Source organism: Peromyscus maniculatus, chromosome 21 (genome assembly GCF_049852395.1).
Source record: "Peromyscus maniculatus bairdii isolate BWxNUB_F1_BW_parent chromosome 21, HU_Pman_BW_mat_3.1, whole genome shotgun sequence".
Classification (NCBI taxonomy): domain Eukaryota; kingdom Metazoa; phylum Chordata; class Mammalia; order Rodentia; family Cricetidae; genus Peromyscus; species Peromyscus maniculatus.
The window spans coordinates 5,835,207-5,850,116 of NC_134872.1; the positions used below are offsets into that span (position 1 = coordinate 5,835,207).

The following is a 14,910-nucleotide window of genomic DNA, read 5'->3' on the forward strand; positions in this document are numbered from 1 at the left end:
CAGACACCCAAGTATGCTGTCAGTCACTGCCCCACACAGAAGCATCACTGCTTCATACAACTTGCCTTTCCATAGTCACATAGTTCAAAACACATCCATCTGCATTTCTGAATGCAGATTTGTCTGAAAAATGCAGTGGTTTCTGTTTTTTAACTTTAAATATACTTCATCTTTGAGACTGTAATATAATCACATCCTTTCCTCCCTCCAACCCTCCCTGTACTCTCTAAAGGCAGCCATTTAGCACACTGCCTCTGACTTGGCAGATCTGGCCAGCCCTCACCACACGGCAAGAGATGATAGTCTCAGAAAAAGACTCAAAAATTTAAAAGTTCATTTATAACTTTAAATGTCTCTTCTAAAATACTTTTCAGACAGCCCATATCTGTTATAGTATTATTTCTACCAAAAACAAAACTATGTATTTTCAATTCAAAGAACACTGCGGAGAGTTTTTAGGGCCTGAAGAGATAGCTCAGAGGCTAAGAGTACTAGCTGCTTTTCCAGAGGACCTAGGTTCGGTCCCCAGCATCACACAGAAGCTCACAACCACCTGTAACTCCAGTTCCATGGAGATCTGGTATCACCTTCTGGCCTCTCAGAGTACCAGGCACACATACACACACAAAATGCACTTACACACATGCAGGCAAAACACTCATGTACATAAAGAATAAATTTCTTGGGGGGGGGTGCAGTGGAGCACACCAAAATAAGGGAGGCTGTATTGCTGAGTTAGGGCCAGCCTGGTCTACATAGTAAGTACCAGGACAGTCAAGACTACACACTGAGACCCTATCTCAAAAAAAACCAAACCAAAAAGAATGCTTGTATACTTTCTCCCCCAAAAGAAGGAAAAGTTCTACTTCTTTAGTGTGTGTGTGTGGTGCACACATGCTGAGCCGTGCAGCCTGCACGGGGAGGTCAAAGGACCATGTGTGGGTTCTGGGATGAAAATCAGCTCCCGGGCTGCAGGCACTTTACTTTCCCCACAGAGCCATTCCACGGGCTCACAGAGAAGAATGTTCTAAAGGAGGGTTAACAAGTGAAAAGGAGCCTAGGATGGCGGCCCATACATAATTCAAGCACTCCGCGGCAAATGGAAGAATTCAAAGCTACCTTGTGTACAGTGAGAAAGGGGCTCTAGAAGAGCCAGAGGAGTGCCCCGTGGAACAGCCAGTGGCTGGAGACTGGAGACTCAGACAGCCGTACGGATGCAGGTCATTCAGAAAGTGCGGATACAGGGCATTCAAAACCGCAGCCATTAAAAACACAGGTGAGGGAAGAGGAGGCGAAGTCTCGCTCATGACTAATGGAGGTGGCTCCAGAGCGGAAGAACTGGGAGAAGGGTGGTAGTGGCTCAGATACCAGCACGTAAACCACAAAGGCTGGGCCTTTGAGGGTCAGTCTGCTTCTCCTGTTTCCTGATGAGCCAAGACAGGAACAAGATGGCCCAAAAGCACCAACACCATGGACAGAACGGCCCAGTTGCCATGCCTTTCCTACCATGACCAACTGGCACCTCTGAAACAGTAAGGAAACTTACATCATGTTGTTCTCATCCAAGAACAGTGATGTCTGTTTTAAACTTCACTAAAGCTGCAGCATGTGTGAGCGAAAACAAGACAAAACAAAGCCCAGGATACGGCAGACGTGGCGACACACCCCTGCAACTGCAGCATTTAGAAGCACACGTACAAGGATCACTACAGACCAAGGCAAGCCTCGGCTACACTGAGAAACCCTGTTGCAAAATGAAACAAAATTTAAAAATTAAAAGCTTTACAGAAAAAGGCATGGGGCACACCTCTGTAATCCTAATATTTGGTAGTCTGAGGCAGGAGGATCTTTGAGTTCAATGCTGGAGCTGAGAGATGGTTCAGTGGTTTCGAGTATATGTTGCTCTTACAGAGAATTGGATTTGATTCCCAGCACCCACCACACTGAAGCTCACAACCACCTGTAACTACAGTCCTAGGAGATCTGACACCGCTTTTTAACCTCCAAGGGCTCTTGCATGCACATCGTATCACACAAACATACATATACACTCAGGCACACATACATACACATAAAATTAAATATATTCTTAAGAAAGAGTTTAGTGCCAGCCTGGGTTATATGCAGAGTTATAATAGCCTTGATACAGGGTCTTGATATATATGTAACTAAAACAGTATCTGAGGAGGGCTGAGGATACAGTCCATTGGTAGAGGCCCTGGGTTTATCCACAACACAGGGAAGAGGAGGAGGAATGGAAGGACAAAATTGGCAGGGATGGTGCCACATGCTGTCATCAGAGCCCTTGGGAGCTGGAGGCAGAGGGCTGAGAAGGTGACTGGTCACTCCTCCTATGTAGGGATCTCAGAACGCCTGGGCAAACCACACCCTGTCTCAAAAGGGGTTGGTGCTGGAGTGGTGGCTTGCTACCATCTGTAACTCCAGTTCTGGGATCCAATGCCCTCTGCTGGTCTCCAAAGGCACTACATGCTGGTAATGTACAGACAGACATTCAGGCCAAACACCCACCCACAGAAAAGTAAAATAATGTAAAAGGGAGGGACTGGGAAGGGACCTGTGAATTTTCCTGAGGAAAGTAGGAAGGGGCAGGGAATGACGGACGGTGATGGTGTTAGGTCGTGGAAAGAAAGATTTCAAACAGCAAACTGTGAGTGAGGACACAGAAAAACAACCATGAGGCATCTTCAGGGACTGGCGGTAGGAATCTGCCACATTACAGGAGGCACAGGCAGGGCAATGATGTCATGTAAGCACTATAAAACCTTCTTTCTACTATTAAATCTTCAGACTGTAGAAATATCTAAAGTTTCCATGGGCTAACTGTGAGGACTTACTTCAAGGATGAATGATGTAACACCAAAGGTCCCAATCACTCCCAGACCAGTCTGGGCATAGGATATAACGGAACCAACAGGAATTGGCTTGTAATTAAGAAAGGTGGAAAGAACAAATGACCAATCCAAGGTTTGAGCCTAATTACCACAGGATGTTGCTGGTGGGAAATTTTAAAATCCAAATCTATAGACCATCCAAGTGTTCTGCCCATAATCAGTTAAAACAAAGACCTGAAGCTCTGCAAACAGACCCTGGCCTCAGAGGTGAAGATGCACATCCTGTGCAGACAACTGGGAGCAGCTGACCCACACGGTGATGAGGTCAGCAGGCCCGAGTGGAACTCCACTCACAAGGCAGTCATTTTGGGGTAAAGATGCAACTGAATAGAGAGGAAGAGCAACAGGACGGGCCAAAGACACTGCCTTGAAGAACTATGTGCAGTGCAGTACACCTAAGGACAGATAAGGCTGGGCGGAGTGAAGACTGTAATGGCTACTCCATTTGGCAATTGGACAGTTGCTGTTAACTACTCACTGTAGAGTGCAGAGGGTAAAGAACAGCCTGGGTTGGAGAGTGACTGGGAAATGTAGAGTATGCACCACTGTTTAAAAAGTGAGGCGATAAAGGGAGGGCTAAGAGGCCTCAGCAGCAGGACAAGTCCTGGGACTTGGAGAACACCCACACTTTGTGTACTCCTCGATCGATCGATCGACATGACTTACAGACATCTACAGTCTAGGTGGTCACAGGCCTGCAGCCGGTATTCTGACAGCACTATGAGACTACACAGTAACTTTAGTCAGCATCCTCAGTAAATGATGATTTACAATGCAAGTGTATCTCACACACTCCACTGAAGCTGGCATTTCTAGGGCAAAAGAAAGTGAACTGGACTGGACCAACGTGTCACTAACTTCAAGGCATTTACCTGCATGGCTAACAAGAGGCCACTCTGGTACTATGACACATTCATTAGCTTTGTAAACAACGCTGTGAAGCTTGCTGGTACTGCCTTAATTCCTTCGCCCTGGTCTGCATGAAGAAATACTCACCTCCATAGTAGAGTCCTGTAGCAGTGCACATCCGCCACTGTCCCTGATACATTCCTGCTCTGCTGGGGCTGCACATCTGGACGCTCACATCTGCAATCTCTTGGGGCTCGAGCGATCTCACCATCACCATGTTCACATGTCCAAACTGGTCTCCCCCGACATACTTAAGACAAACCCCTGGAGGCCAGGCCTCTGCCCCTGAGTTTAAGCAGAAGAAAACCACGTTAGGAAATCAGTCGTCCTGTGCTGGAGTTCTCAGTGAACTGAGGAAAAGGCTTTCATATACACATGCAAGTCTACCCACAATTCCCTGAGCAACGCCGTGTCTCATGCCACTCAGCAAAGGGAACTCTGAGGGTGAGAGAAACAGGTCAGTGGGGAAAAGGCACTTACAGCAGAGCCTGGTGAACTCCATCTGACCCCAGAACTCACATAACGGGAAATCAACTCCCTTCAGCTGTCCTTCGGCATCCACATGCGTGCATGTGCACGTACATACACGTACATACACACACAGCGTTTCTCTACCTGGGGTTAAACAAACCTTTCATGGGAGTTGCCCAAGACCACTGGAAATACCAGATACGCACATTACAATTTATAACAGTGTCAAAATTAAAGCAGCAATGAAAATTTTATGGCTGAGGACCTCTATTATGGATCTCAGCATCAAGAAGGTTGAGGACCACTGGCCTAGAGATCTGTTTACTCTTGTTCTGTTATCTCTCATACATGAATAGGTCTTTCTAGAACGAAAGGATGGCTCACATGTGCTTTATGACTTTGGAAATTAGGCTCCATATATGATTAAGGCAGTAATGCTCTCTTATCACAGAATATCACTTTATTAAAAAAATACTACCCGCCGGGCGGTGGTGGCGCACGCCTTTAATCCCAGCACTCGGGAGGCAGAGGCAGGCGGATCTTTGTGAGTTCGAGGCCAGCCTGGGCTACCAAGTGAGTTCCAGGAAAGGCGCAAAGCTACACAGAGAAACCCTGTCTCAAAAAAACCAAAAAAAAAAAAAAAAAAAATACTACCCTGTCATGTACCAATTTTAAGATAATAGCATCAGAGAAATCAAAAGGAAGTCAACCAGGAGTTCCAGAAAGCCTGGACATGACCACAGGTCTGTGGCTACAGAAGTCTGGAGATGCAGAAGACGAACCCCATGGAGGGCTCCCCAACCAGGCTGGTGTGTGGAGGCTGCTCCATGAAGACAGTCCCAAGTTCCTTCCCACATCTAACAGACAGTTACAAAACGCTAAAACATGATAAGTGAGCTCAGTGAGATCTCCTCTCTACAGCCAGCCTGAAAAGAGGGTCAAGTCTGCTAGGCGGCTGTGGCCCACACCTTTAATCCCAGCACTCAGGAGGCAGAGCCAGGTGGATCTCTGTGAGTTCGAGGCCAGCCTAGTCTACAGAGTAAGATCCAGGATAGGCACCAAAACTACACAGAGAAAAAAAAAGAAGGTAAAGTTGTCTTTTAGTGCTCTGAAGCAGAGAACGGGGGTGGTGGGGGTAGGGGGGTGGGGGTGTGTGGTGGCGGGTGACACAGGACAATCTCAGTTACATGGTGACACTTTGTCTCAGGAGGGCGGGGGAGAGGGAACAGTTGTCCTTTTTCAACTTCCTTTCCAAGCGTCTACTTTCATTTTCATTTCTATGATGCACAAAACATACAAACGACAGTGAGGAGCATGCTCAAGTCACTCTGGTGTGAGAACCACAGCTGTAACACCCAAGAGAAACTGTTCGCAAGTGTAGTTAACCCTCACTGGAAACACTAAGAAGATGGAAGTTGATGACAAAGAAAATTCTGTCTACTTCCATTTCGTGTGTGTGTGTGTGTGTGTGTGTGTGTGTGTGTGTGTGTGTGTGTGTGTGTGTGTACGTACAGTCCTGAGTATTGAACCCAGGCCTTGTGCATTCAAGGTGAATTCTACCAGCCAAGCTACATGGGTACCCAGTCTGCTTACATCTTGTTTTTTGTTTGTTTGTTTGAATGATTTATTTTTATTTTATGTGTATTGGTGTTTGCCTGCACGTGTGTCTGTGTGAGGGTGTTCAACCCTTTGGAACTGGAGCTACAGACAGGTGCCATGTGGGTGCTGGGAATTGAACTCAGGTCCTCTGGAAGAGCGGATAGTGCTCTTAAATGCTAAGCCATCTCACCAACCCCCTTACTTACATCTTTACAGAGAATATTTCTAGTTTAAACTCTAACCTCTGTATTTGTAAGGCTTCCAACGCTTCTATAGCAAAAAGAAAGAAAAAGTCTCAATTCCACAAGTATGCACCTACATAGCTAAATATCAAAGGGCTGACTTCAAGTATATGACAGACCCTGGGGAAGTTACTGGGACAGCTCCACGCAGCTATTGTGTATCTCGTCTGTTGTGCATTAATCTATTACCCAAAACCAAGAAGTGCCCCGACAATCACTATGCACTTCACTCTCCCAGTGACCACTTCTCTCCAAAGGCAGGCTATGAAGGAGTCAGAGGCCACGAGTGGCAGGTGCCTACCCGACTTCTACACCAGTATCCATTTCCTGAAGACGTCGGCAGGATTAGGACAACGCTGAGGAACCAGCACATGCTGAGGAACCAGCACATGCCCGTGTCCTCTGATAATTTACCCCTACTCAGTTCCCTCGTCAGATAGAGAGCATTCAGGTTGCAGGTATAGCTTGGACTACTTTCAAAAGGTCAAAAACCTTTTTGTGCACAGTACCTTGAAGGATAAAATCTCAAGCAGTTGCTGTCCAACTTTTCAAGAGGAATTAAGATACAAGAACTGACTTCCACACACAGAAGTGCTGAGAGACAACAGCAGTTACCCAAACAGTGTTTTAGGTCAAGGTGAAGGCAGCTTTGGAGTTCTGACCGGTTACTCTGACCATCACAGACAACCTCCCCGACTCCTCCACCATCTGCAGAGCTATCTCCTGAGTAAATGATAGACATAGGCTTTACAGAAAGCAGAATAGCTGTTCTATAACAAATCAGGTTTTGTTGTTGTCTTGAGACACTGCCTGTCTCTGTCTTTTTGCCTGCCTGTTTTCTTTCCCTCCTCCCTCCCTCCCTCCCTCCTTCTCTCTCTCCCTCCCTCCCTCCCTCCCTCCCTCCTTCTCTAGCTCAGGCTGGCCTGGTTGTCAACCTCTTCCCACCTTCAGTTTCCCAAGTGTTGGGATTAACACCACATCCAGCTTCCTCGGCCTCTTAAATATAGCCTTGTAGCAGGCTGTGGTAGCCCAAAACTATAACCCAAAACTAAGGAGGCCGAGGCAGGGAGATGGCACTCTTGAAGCTAGTCTGAGCAGTAAGACCTTGTCTCAAAACAAAGCCAAAGCCCAAATAAACAGCTGGGCAGGCAAATCCCAATTGTAGGACAGGCAGGGGTGTATAGTAAGACCTCGTTTCCAAACAGAAGGACAAACGGCTGGTGAGGTGGCCAAGTGGGTAAGAAGCGCCTGCTCCAGGCCTGCAAGTCAAATTCACTCCCCAGGACCACGCAGTGAGAGGAGGACTCACTCCACGTGTGTTATGGCACTCGTGCACACCCACAATACGAAATAAATGAAATAAAAACAGATTTGCCACCGGGCGGTGGTGGCGCACACCTTTGATCCTAACACTCAAGAGACAGAGGCAGGAGGATATCTGTGAGTTCTAGGCCAGCCTGGTCTACAGAGTGAGTTCCAAGACAGCCAGAGATACACAGAGAAACTCTGTCTCAGAAAAAAAAAGAAAAGAAAATGAACCAATAGAAAAGCACATGTATGTCTGAAAAACATTTTTACTTTACAATACCAAGTTTGCATAATTCTGAGAAATATGAAGAGAAGCTGAACTAGAGAGATTTTTGATGTACTTTAAAACAGGAAATTTTTAAGGTGAAAAAGAAATTAAGCAAAGTAAAAAACAAAAACAAACAAAAAAACCAAATCCAGACTTTGGCTGAGAACTAAAAGAAAAAACAAAAACTAGAAAACATGAGCATTTTCCTGTGTCACCACAGGCCTCCAAACAATGCATCGCTGTGACAACGGGGAGCGAGGTCTACAGGACATCACTATCCTGGCTGCTCCATTTCAACAAAACAAAACAGGTTAGCTCAGCCACAGTTCCCCATCACAACAAACTAAATTGCCAAGAACTAAAAAAGAAACTGAGCCCAAAAAAGTCATTTTTTTTTTATTTTTTAAAGATTTATTTATTATGTATACAGAAGAGGGTGCCAGATCTCACTACAGATGGCTGTGAGCCACCATGTGGTTGCTGGGAATTGAACTCAGGACACCTCTAGAAGAACGTCAGTGTTCTTAACCTCTGAGCCAAGTCTCCAGCCCAAAAAAAGTAATTTTTTAAAAGTCTGCTTGGGTCCCCTGAGTTTTATGTCATCTCACATCAAATCACCAAATCAAATCATGATAGAGAGGGCACTCACACACTACTAACTACAGTCTTAACTAAACACCACTCTTTGCCTAGCTTGCTCTCCACAGCTCAGGTTTTCTCTTCATTACTAAGGATGTTAAGGAAGCACAAACCTCCACTAGATGGACAGAAATACAAACTCAAAGAAGTTAACAGGCAAGAGGTGGTAACAGACACTGCATCTACCACACCATGAGCAGGTCTGTCCACTGACATGGAACTATGGTCAACTCACCAACTAGTCAAAACAACATGGTTCACTTAGTCACCTGCTAGTATTCGTTTTTGTCTGAGACTGGGTCTCACTATGTAGTTCTGGCTGATCTGGAGTTCATTACATAGCCCAGGCTGGCCACAAACTGGCAGCAATCCCCTAGTCTCTGCCCTAGAGTCCTGGGATTACAGCTGTGTGCCACTGTGCTGAGTTACAATGTGCTTTACTAAAGTGACTCCCTCTTCTGAACAAATTTCTACACTCCTTACCCCATTTTCAGTGGTCTTAATCCCCATAGACATTCCAGTGCAATCTGAGTCCTGTGGCTGCACGAAATGAACTTGCAGGGAGCAGATGACCACAGCTCTTCCCAACTACCCCACTCCAGTCAAGGAGGCACCTTCTCTGGCTGCCAGGGAGGATGAGTATTAATGAGATCACAAGTGGAATTATGGAGAACTTCAGATGGAAACAATACTCTGACACACACAAGCCTAGTTTCTAGTAGCAAATGAGTATTAGATTGTGTCTGGATCCAGCAACAGACTAAGCCTTCTTCCTATTCTAAGATAGTTCACTGGTGTCTGGCCACTGTGCCAGTATAAGATAATACTGTGGATAAGAAAAAGCTCAGTCAGGACATCATAGCCAGTCCTTTCTCATTCTAACTATTAAAAACCCATCAATATAGAAATTCCCGGTATACACTTACCAGAATTCTGGATCCGCCATGTTTTTATAAACTGAGTATCAGGAGGTATAGATTCCCCTTCTCCTATGGTGACGTCTTCAACGAAGGACATGGAGGGCACACTGATATTTGGGCTCTCAAAGTCATAATAAGCGCCAATTGCTGCTTGTAAGTTCCTATAGATAAAAAGACAAAGACTCAGTGCTGTCTAAAGGGAATTAAATGAACTGCCAAAACAAAGGAGAATCCTCTCTAAGGGCTGGTCACAGAGCCCAGGCTCTCACTATCCAAGCCTTCATTGATCACTGCTGAGAAACAATTGGAAAAGCAGGACCAACAAACTTATATGTGACTTTCCCCAGAAGACACTGCACAGAGGGTCACAGACCACGACTGTTGTGGAGGATTACTTTAACTAGGCAACGATGTTTCTGCTGCATTTGTTTAACTGTGTAAAGATGGGTTGCTTTGCCTGCTTAAAGCACCTGACTGGGCTAATAAAAAAGCTAGGCAGCAGAGGGACAAGTGAGGCTGGTGGGCAGAGAGAGTGAGGAAGAGGAGGAATCTAGACTCAATAGGGAGAGGAGAGGGAGACACCCAGGGCCAGCCAGTCAGGCAGCCACCAGCTGACTAGACATGGAGGAAGCAGGAAAGTAGACATACAAAATGACAGAAAGGTAAAAAGGCCCGAGGCAAAACGTAGAAGAAGAGAAACGAGTTCTAAGAGCCAGTGAGACATGCATAAGGTAAGGCCGAGCATTCATAACTAGTAAGTCTCCATGTCATGAAAGCTGGCTGGTGGCACAAGAAAGCTGCTACACCTCTACTCTTGCATGTCTAAGTGCAGGTGTGGGCATGCCATGGTGCACACATGGAGACAAGAAAACAGCCTATGGGAGTCAGTCTCTCTTGACCACCTGATTCCTGGAGCTCAGACTCAGGTCATAAAGCTCAGAGGTAGGCGTCCCTATCCACTGAGCCATCTTGATGGCCTAGTTCCACTTTTAAAGTACTCCATTGACTTAATTTTTTGAGAAAGCAATCCATGCATATAAAACAAAACTTGCAATGTACAGTGGGACTAAAGCATGCTACCTCTTCCCTCAACACCTTACACCAGGACAGAGTTTCTCCCCGAGTGTCCATATGCACACAACGCACACACAGTGTGTTCTTGCTTCCCACAGCAGATGGCATCCTATACTGCCCTGGCTTTATTACCTTGACACGGGGTCTTGAAGACATTTCTGTCAGTAATGAGCAGTCTCTGTCAGTGTCTGTCATAGCTGCGGTCATTAACAATCAACTAAGTGTTTCTAGCCAACTTTTCCACAGTTTAAACATATCACCTTGTATCCAAGCATATTATAGAATAAATTCCTTTATGTAATAAGTCTTAGAGGATAAATCTGTACTTTTTTTTTTACACTAGATCAAAATCTGTACTTTCATTGTAACACAAAGATGAAGAGCAATGCTCAAACTGCATGTATGACAGCACCTGCTCCCCTGCTGCCTGATGGTCAGCGCTTCTTCACTGTGCTGGATTTCTGCCAACCCGTTAAGTAGAATATTTCACTGACATTTTTAAATGCTTTTCTCTTTGCTGGGTGTGGTGGTTCAAGCCTATAAGCACCCAAGAGGATGAGGTAAGAGGATTACAGTTTGAAGCCAGTCTTAGCTAAATATGGAGACTGTTTTTAAAAAACATTAAGAGAAGTGACCAGCTGGGCCGTGGTGGCACACACTTTTAGCCCCAGCAGTCAGGAGGCAGAGGCAAGTAATCTCTGTGAGGCCAGCCTGGTCTACAAAGCTAGTTCCAGGACAGCCAACACTACACAAAGAAACCTTGTCATGAAAAACCAAAAATAAGTAAGTAAATAATGAGAAATGACTACTTTTTTACATGTTTAAAAGCTACTAGGGTGGAGTGAGGTGCTGGAGAAAGTTAATAGCACTTCTTGCTCTTACAGAGAACTGGGGTTCGATTCCCAGCAACCACATGGCAGCTCATAACCATCTGTAACTCTAGTTCCAGGGGATCCAACACCCTCTTCTGATCTCTGAAAACACCATTTATGCATGTGGTGCACATATGGACATACAGGCAAAACACTCATGCACATAAAATAATCTGGATAAGTGAGACAGTTGATTAACTTGAACGGTTTGGGAGGCCCCCAGGCAGTGGGACCGGGACCTGTCCTTAGTGCATGAGCTGACTGTTTGGAACCTGGGGCCTATGCAGGGACACTCTGCTCAGCCTGGGTGAAGGGAGGAGGGGACTGGACCTGCCTGGACTGAATCTGAATCCCCAGGGGAGTCCTTGCCCTGGAAGAGATGGGAATGGGGGGTGGGCTGGGGGGAGAGGGGAGCGGGAGGGGAGAGGGGAGAGGGGGAGGACAGAGGAATCCGTGGCTGATATATAAAATTAAATTATAAAATAAAATAAAAATATAATAATCTTTACATTTTAATCAGAGCTATTTGTGGGACTGAAGAGATGGCAAGTGAGTAAAGTTCTTGGTGTGCACACTTGAGGATGTGAGTCTGGGTCCCTAGCACCCGAATGCAAAGCTAGGCACAGAAGGCAGAGACAGGAGGATCTCAGGGTTCATGGGTCAGGATTCTAGCCATCTGGTAAACTCAAAGTGAGAGACCCTATCTCTAAAAGCAAACTGTGGAGGCCTGGGTGTGGTACCACAAATCTTTAATCCCGGCACTTAGGAGGCAGAGGCAGGAAGATCTCTGTAAGTTCAAAACCAGCCTGGTCTACATAGCAAATTTCAGACCATCTAGGGCTACATAGTAAGACCATATCTCAAAACAAAACAAAAACTGGAGAGCGACCAGCCATCCTACCACCTCTGGTTTCCACACAAACCAGCACACATATACTCATCCTCAACAAGCACTATTTTTAAACTGGGATGGTACACTAGCCTGTAAACTCTGTTTCAAAACAAAAAAGACAGCCAGGCGGTGGTGGCGCACGCCTTTAATCCCAGCACTTGGGAGGCAGAGCCAGGTGGATACTCTGTGAGTTTGAGGCCAGCCTGGGCTACCAAGTGAGTTCCAGGAAAGGTGCAAAGCTACACAGAGAAACCCTGTCTCCAAAAACCAAAAAAAAAAAAAAAAAAGGAACAGGGAGAAGGCAAAACGCTATTTGCAATTTTTTTCGGAAGAGCCACCTGGTTAACTACTACTCATAAGTAGCCAAGCACACAATCCAGAGTCCTCACCAACCGAACAGCATCCCATCAGGGCTGGCTCAGTTCTCCAGTGTCAGAAACCAAAGACTACAAGGCTGTTTAAATAAGCTATGTTCATTACAGAGATCAAAGGCACTTCTGGAATGATATTAAGGGATTCTTCTGGTCTATCAGCGAGCTCATCACCAGTTCTCATAGCAGATAACAGGCTAACCTGTAAGCTTCTCAGCATACCCCACCTGTGAGCCGAGGAGCCAGTGGGCTGCTTCTACCCTTTACAAAACAGCAGGAAACAAGCCTGACCGTCACAACTGCGCAACGAACACCTAGGAGAAGCAAAGACTTCCTGGCTAGGGTCTCCGTGCCTGCTTCTCCAGGTGTTTGCAGCTGCCAGAAAGGCAGGCTATACTTAGAGTAAGCATCATGTGATGGTGGCCGGTCATACTAATCAGTAAGGACTGGAATTACAACACCAGCTGCATGCCTGTCCCGTGTGCCTGATGAAATTTACATGGAGCAGAGCTGGGCCAGGAGCCAAACTGCACCTGTTCACTCACTATTGCATACAAAGGCTTGGACTTGAGTCTTTCCAGTGGTTTCCTTTGCAGATAACAATGATCAAAGCCATAAATATGTGGCTAGTTAAAGCTGAGGTGACCCATAGGCAGACTCAAAAGCACATGGCAATCAGCCCTACCCTCAAAGACTGAAGATAAAGTGAAAGAAAAAGAAGCTTCGTTTTCACTTTGCTCATTTGAAACATTTTATATAAGCTGTATCCATTTTTTGAAAAGACGGATTTTCTGCCTCACTCTCTTACAAGCAACCTGCACTGTCTTCTGCTATAAAATCCAACTGGGAGGGATAAAGTCTTACACACTGAGTACAATCAGCAACTCTCAGGGCAGTCTGTGTCCTATCTTGCCCGAGTGTGCCATCAGGTCAGGCCTCCCTGACCCGGAGAAGGACACCAAGAGAAAGTCAGGCCAAGCCACTTACAAGCAGACACTCCCCTTCATCCAACCCCTCCCATGCATCCCAATTCAGCCCACAGCCAAAACAACATGGGCTACATGAGACCCTACCCACCTTCCATGAAAAGGGAACATTAGATCTACTAAAAAAACAAAAAAAAAAAAAAAAGGAAACAGACAGACATGAGGTTAATGCCTTTAGTCACAGTGCTCAAAAGGAGGACTGAAAGGAGTTTGGGGCCAGCCTGGGCTACATAGTAGTTCTAGATTACTAGCCTGAGCCCCCATATGAGACCCTGATCCCAAAAAAGGAGGGGATAGAGGACTGAAAAGATGGCTCACTGGGAAAAGGTGTTTGCTGCCAGCCTGACCACTTGAGTTCCATCAGCAGAACCCACACTGTGGGGTCGGACCGACCCCAGACAAGCTCTCCTGGCTTCCCATGCAGTGTGGCTACCATGTATCCACACACGGTAAATGCAGGAGGGAGGCAGGAAAGAAAAAAGAAACACCAAGAATTTTTAAAAATACTTTCATTGGGCTGATGAAACAGTTCGGGTCGAGTGCTCAATATGCAGCCCTACATTTAACCGGGTACTGCAAAAATACAAACCAAAGCATCCAGCATAAAAGAGATCCATGTCACACATAACTTCCAACCCAACTCTACAGTCACAGACCCGGCGGTGTCATCAGGCTGGGGCACCTGCCGCTGTGCTTCATATCTGTTATCCCCAGCCTGTCCTCTGCCCTCAGACCCACATGCCAAAGCACACTGTGAAGGAAATTAAAATGACTCATCAGCAGACCTTCAAACAGAAACCACCCGGGGCTGTCGGGCCACGCCCCATGTTCGCTCTCACTCGAGTAGACAGGGAGTTTGAGGAGAAAATCAGACAGATGGCAGGAGGATGGAGAAGTGGAGCCCCAGCCGACAATGCCAGTGGCTTTGGAAGCAGGATCCCCAGAAGGAGCCCCTCCACTCCAGCTCGGTCAGACCAGGCTCAGACCTACAGAACTGTTCAGATGAATTCGCACATGGAAGCCACATTGTTATACTAATCTACTGCAGTGCAAAAAGCTAATGCAAGGTCTGCTGCGGTGGGCTTCACTGCATGTGCAAAGGCTCCCTCAGAACACGAGGACCTCGAAGGCAAACTGCACACTGCCGACATGAGGCTGTTCTCTGCTGAGTCACTTTAATCACAGACTTCTGCTTCCAAGAACTCACGTTTCCATCAAAAATGAATGTTTAGAGTAACTTCTTGTTGTGGTCCGTGGGTCTGATTTCCTGAAATGATTTACAATTGCTGTGTCTATGGTGATTACTGTTTCTGGAAATGCTGAGACGCTGATCCATTGGAGACATGGAAATGTGGACTGCCCCAAATGCCCCAGGACAACAGCACAGAGCAGGGTGCAGACACAGAGCTCCTCACAGTTTTGGTTTTTTTCATAAAATGTAGACGGT

General features: G+C 46.2%; 1 protein-coding gene across 4 annotated transcripts in view; it reads right to left on the bottom strand.

The window, feature by feature from the left end:
- Ilrun (inflammation and lipid regulator with UBA-like and NBR1-like domains) overlaps positions 1 to 14,910 on the bottom strand; it is a 78,025-nt gene that overhangs the window by 42,552 nt on the left and 20,563 nt on the right. For 3 of the 4 annotated variants that reach the window (XM_006983126.2, XM_006983128.2, XM_006983125.2), the window contains exons 2-3: positions 9,275 to 9,429; positions 3,909 to 4,106 (exon numbers count right to left, since the gene is read on the bottom strand). In XM_006983126.2, coding sequence (XP_006983188.1) covers positions 3,909 to 4,106; positions 9,275 to 9,429 — 353 coding nt within the window. The remainder of the gene's footprint in view (positions 1 to 3,908; positions 4,107 to 9,274; positions 9,430 to 14,910) is intronic. The other variant, XM_042266011.2, reaches the window with a different exon arrangement.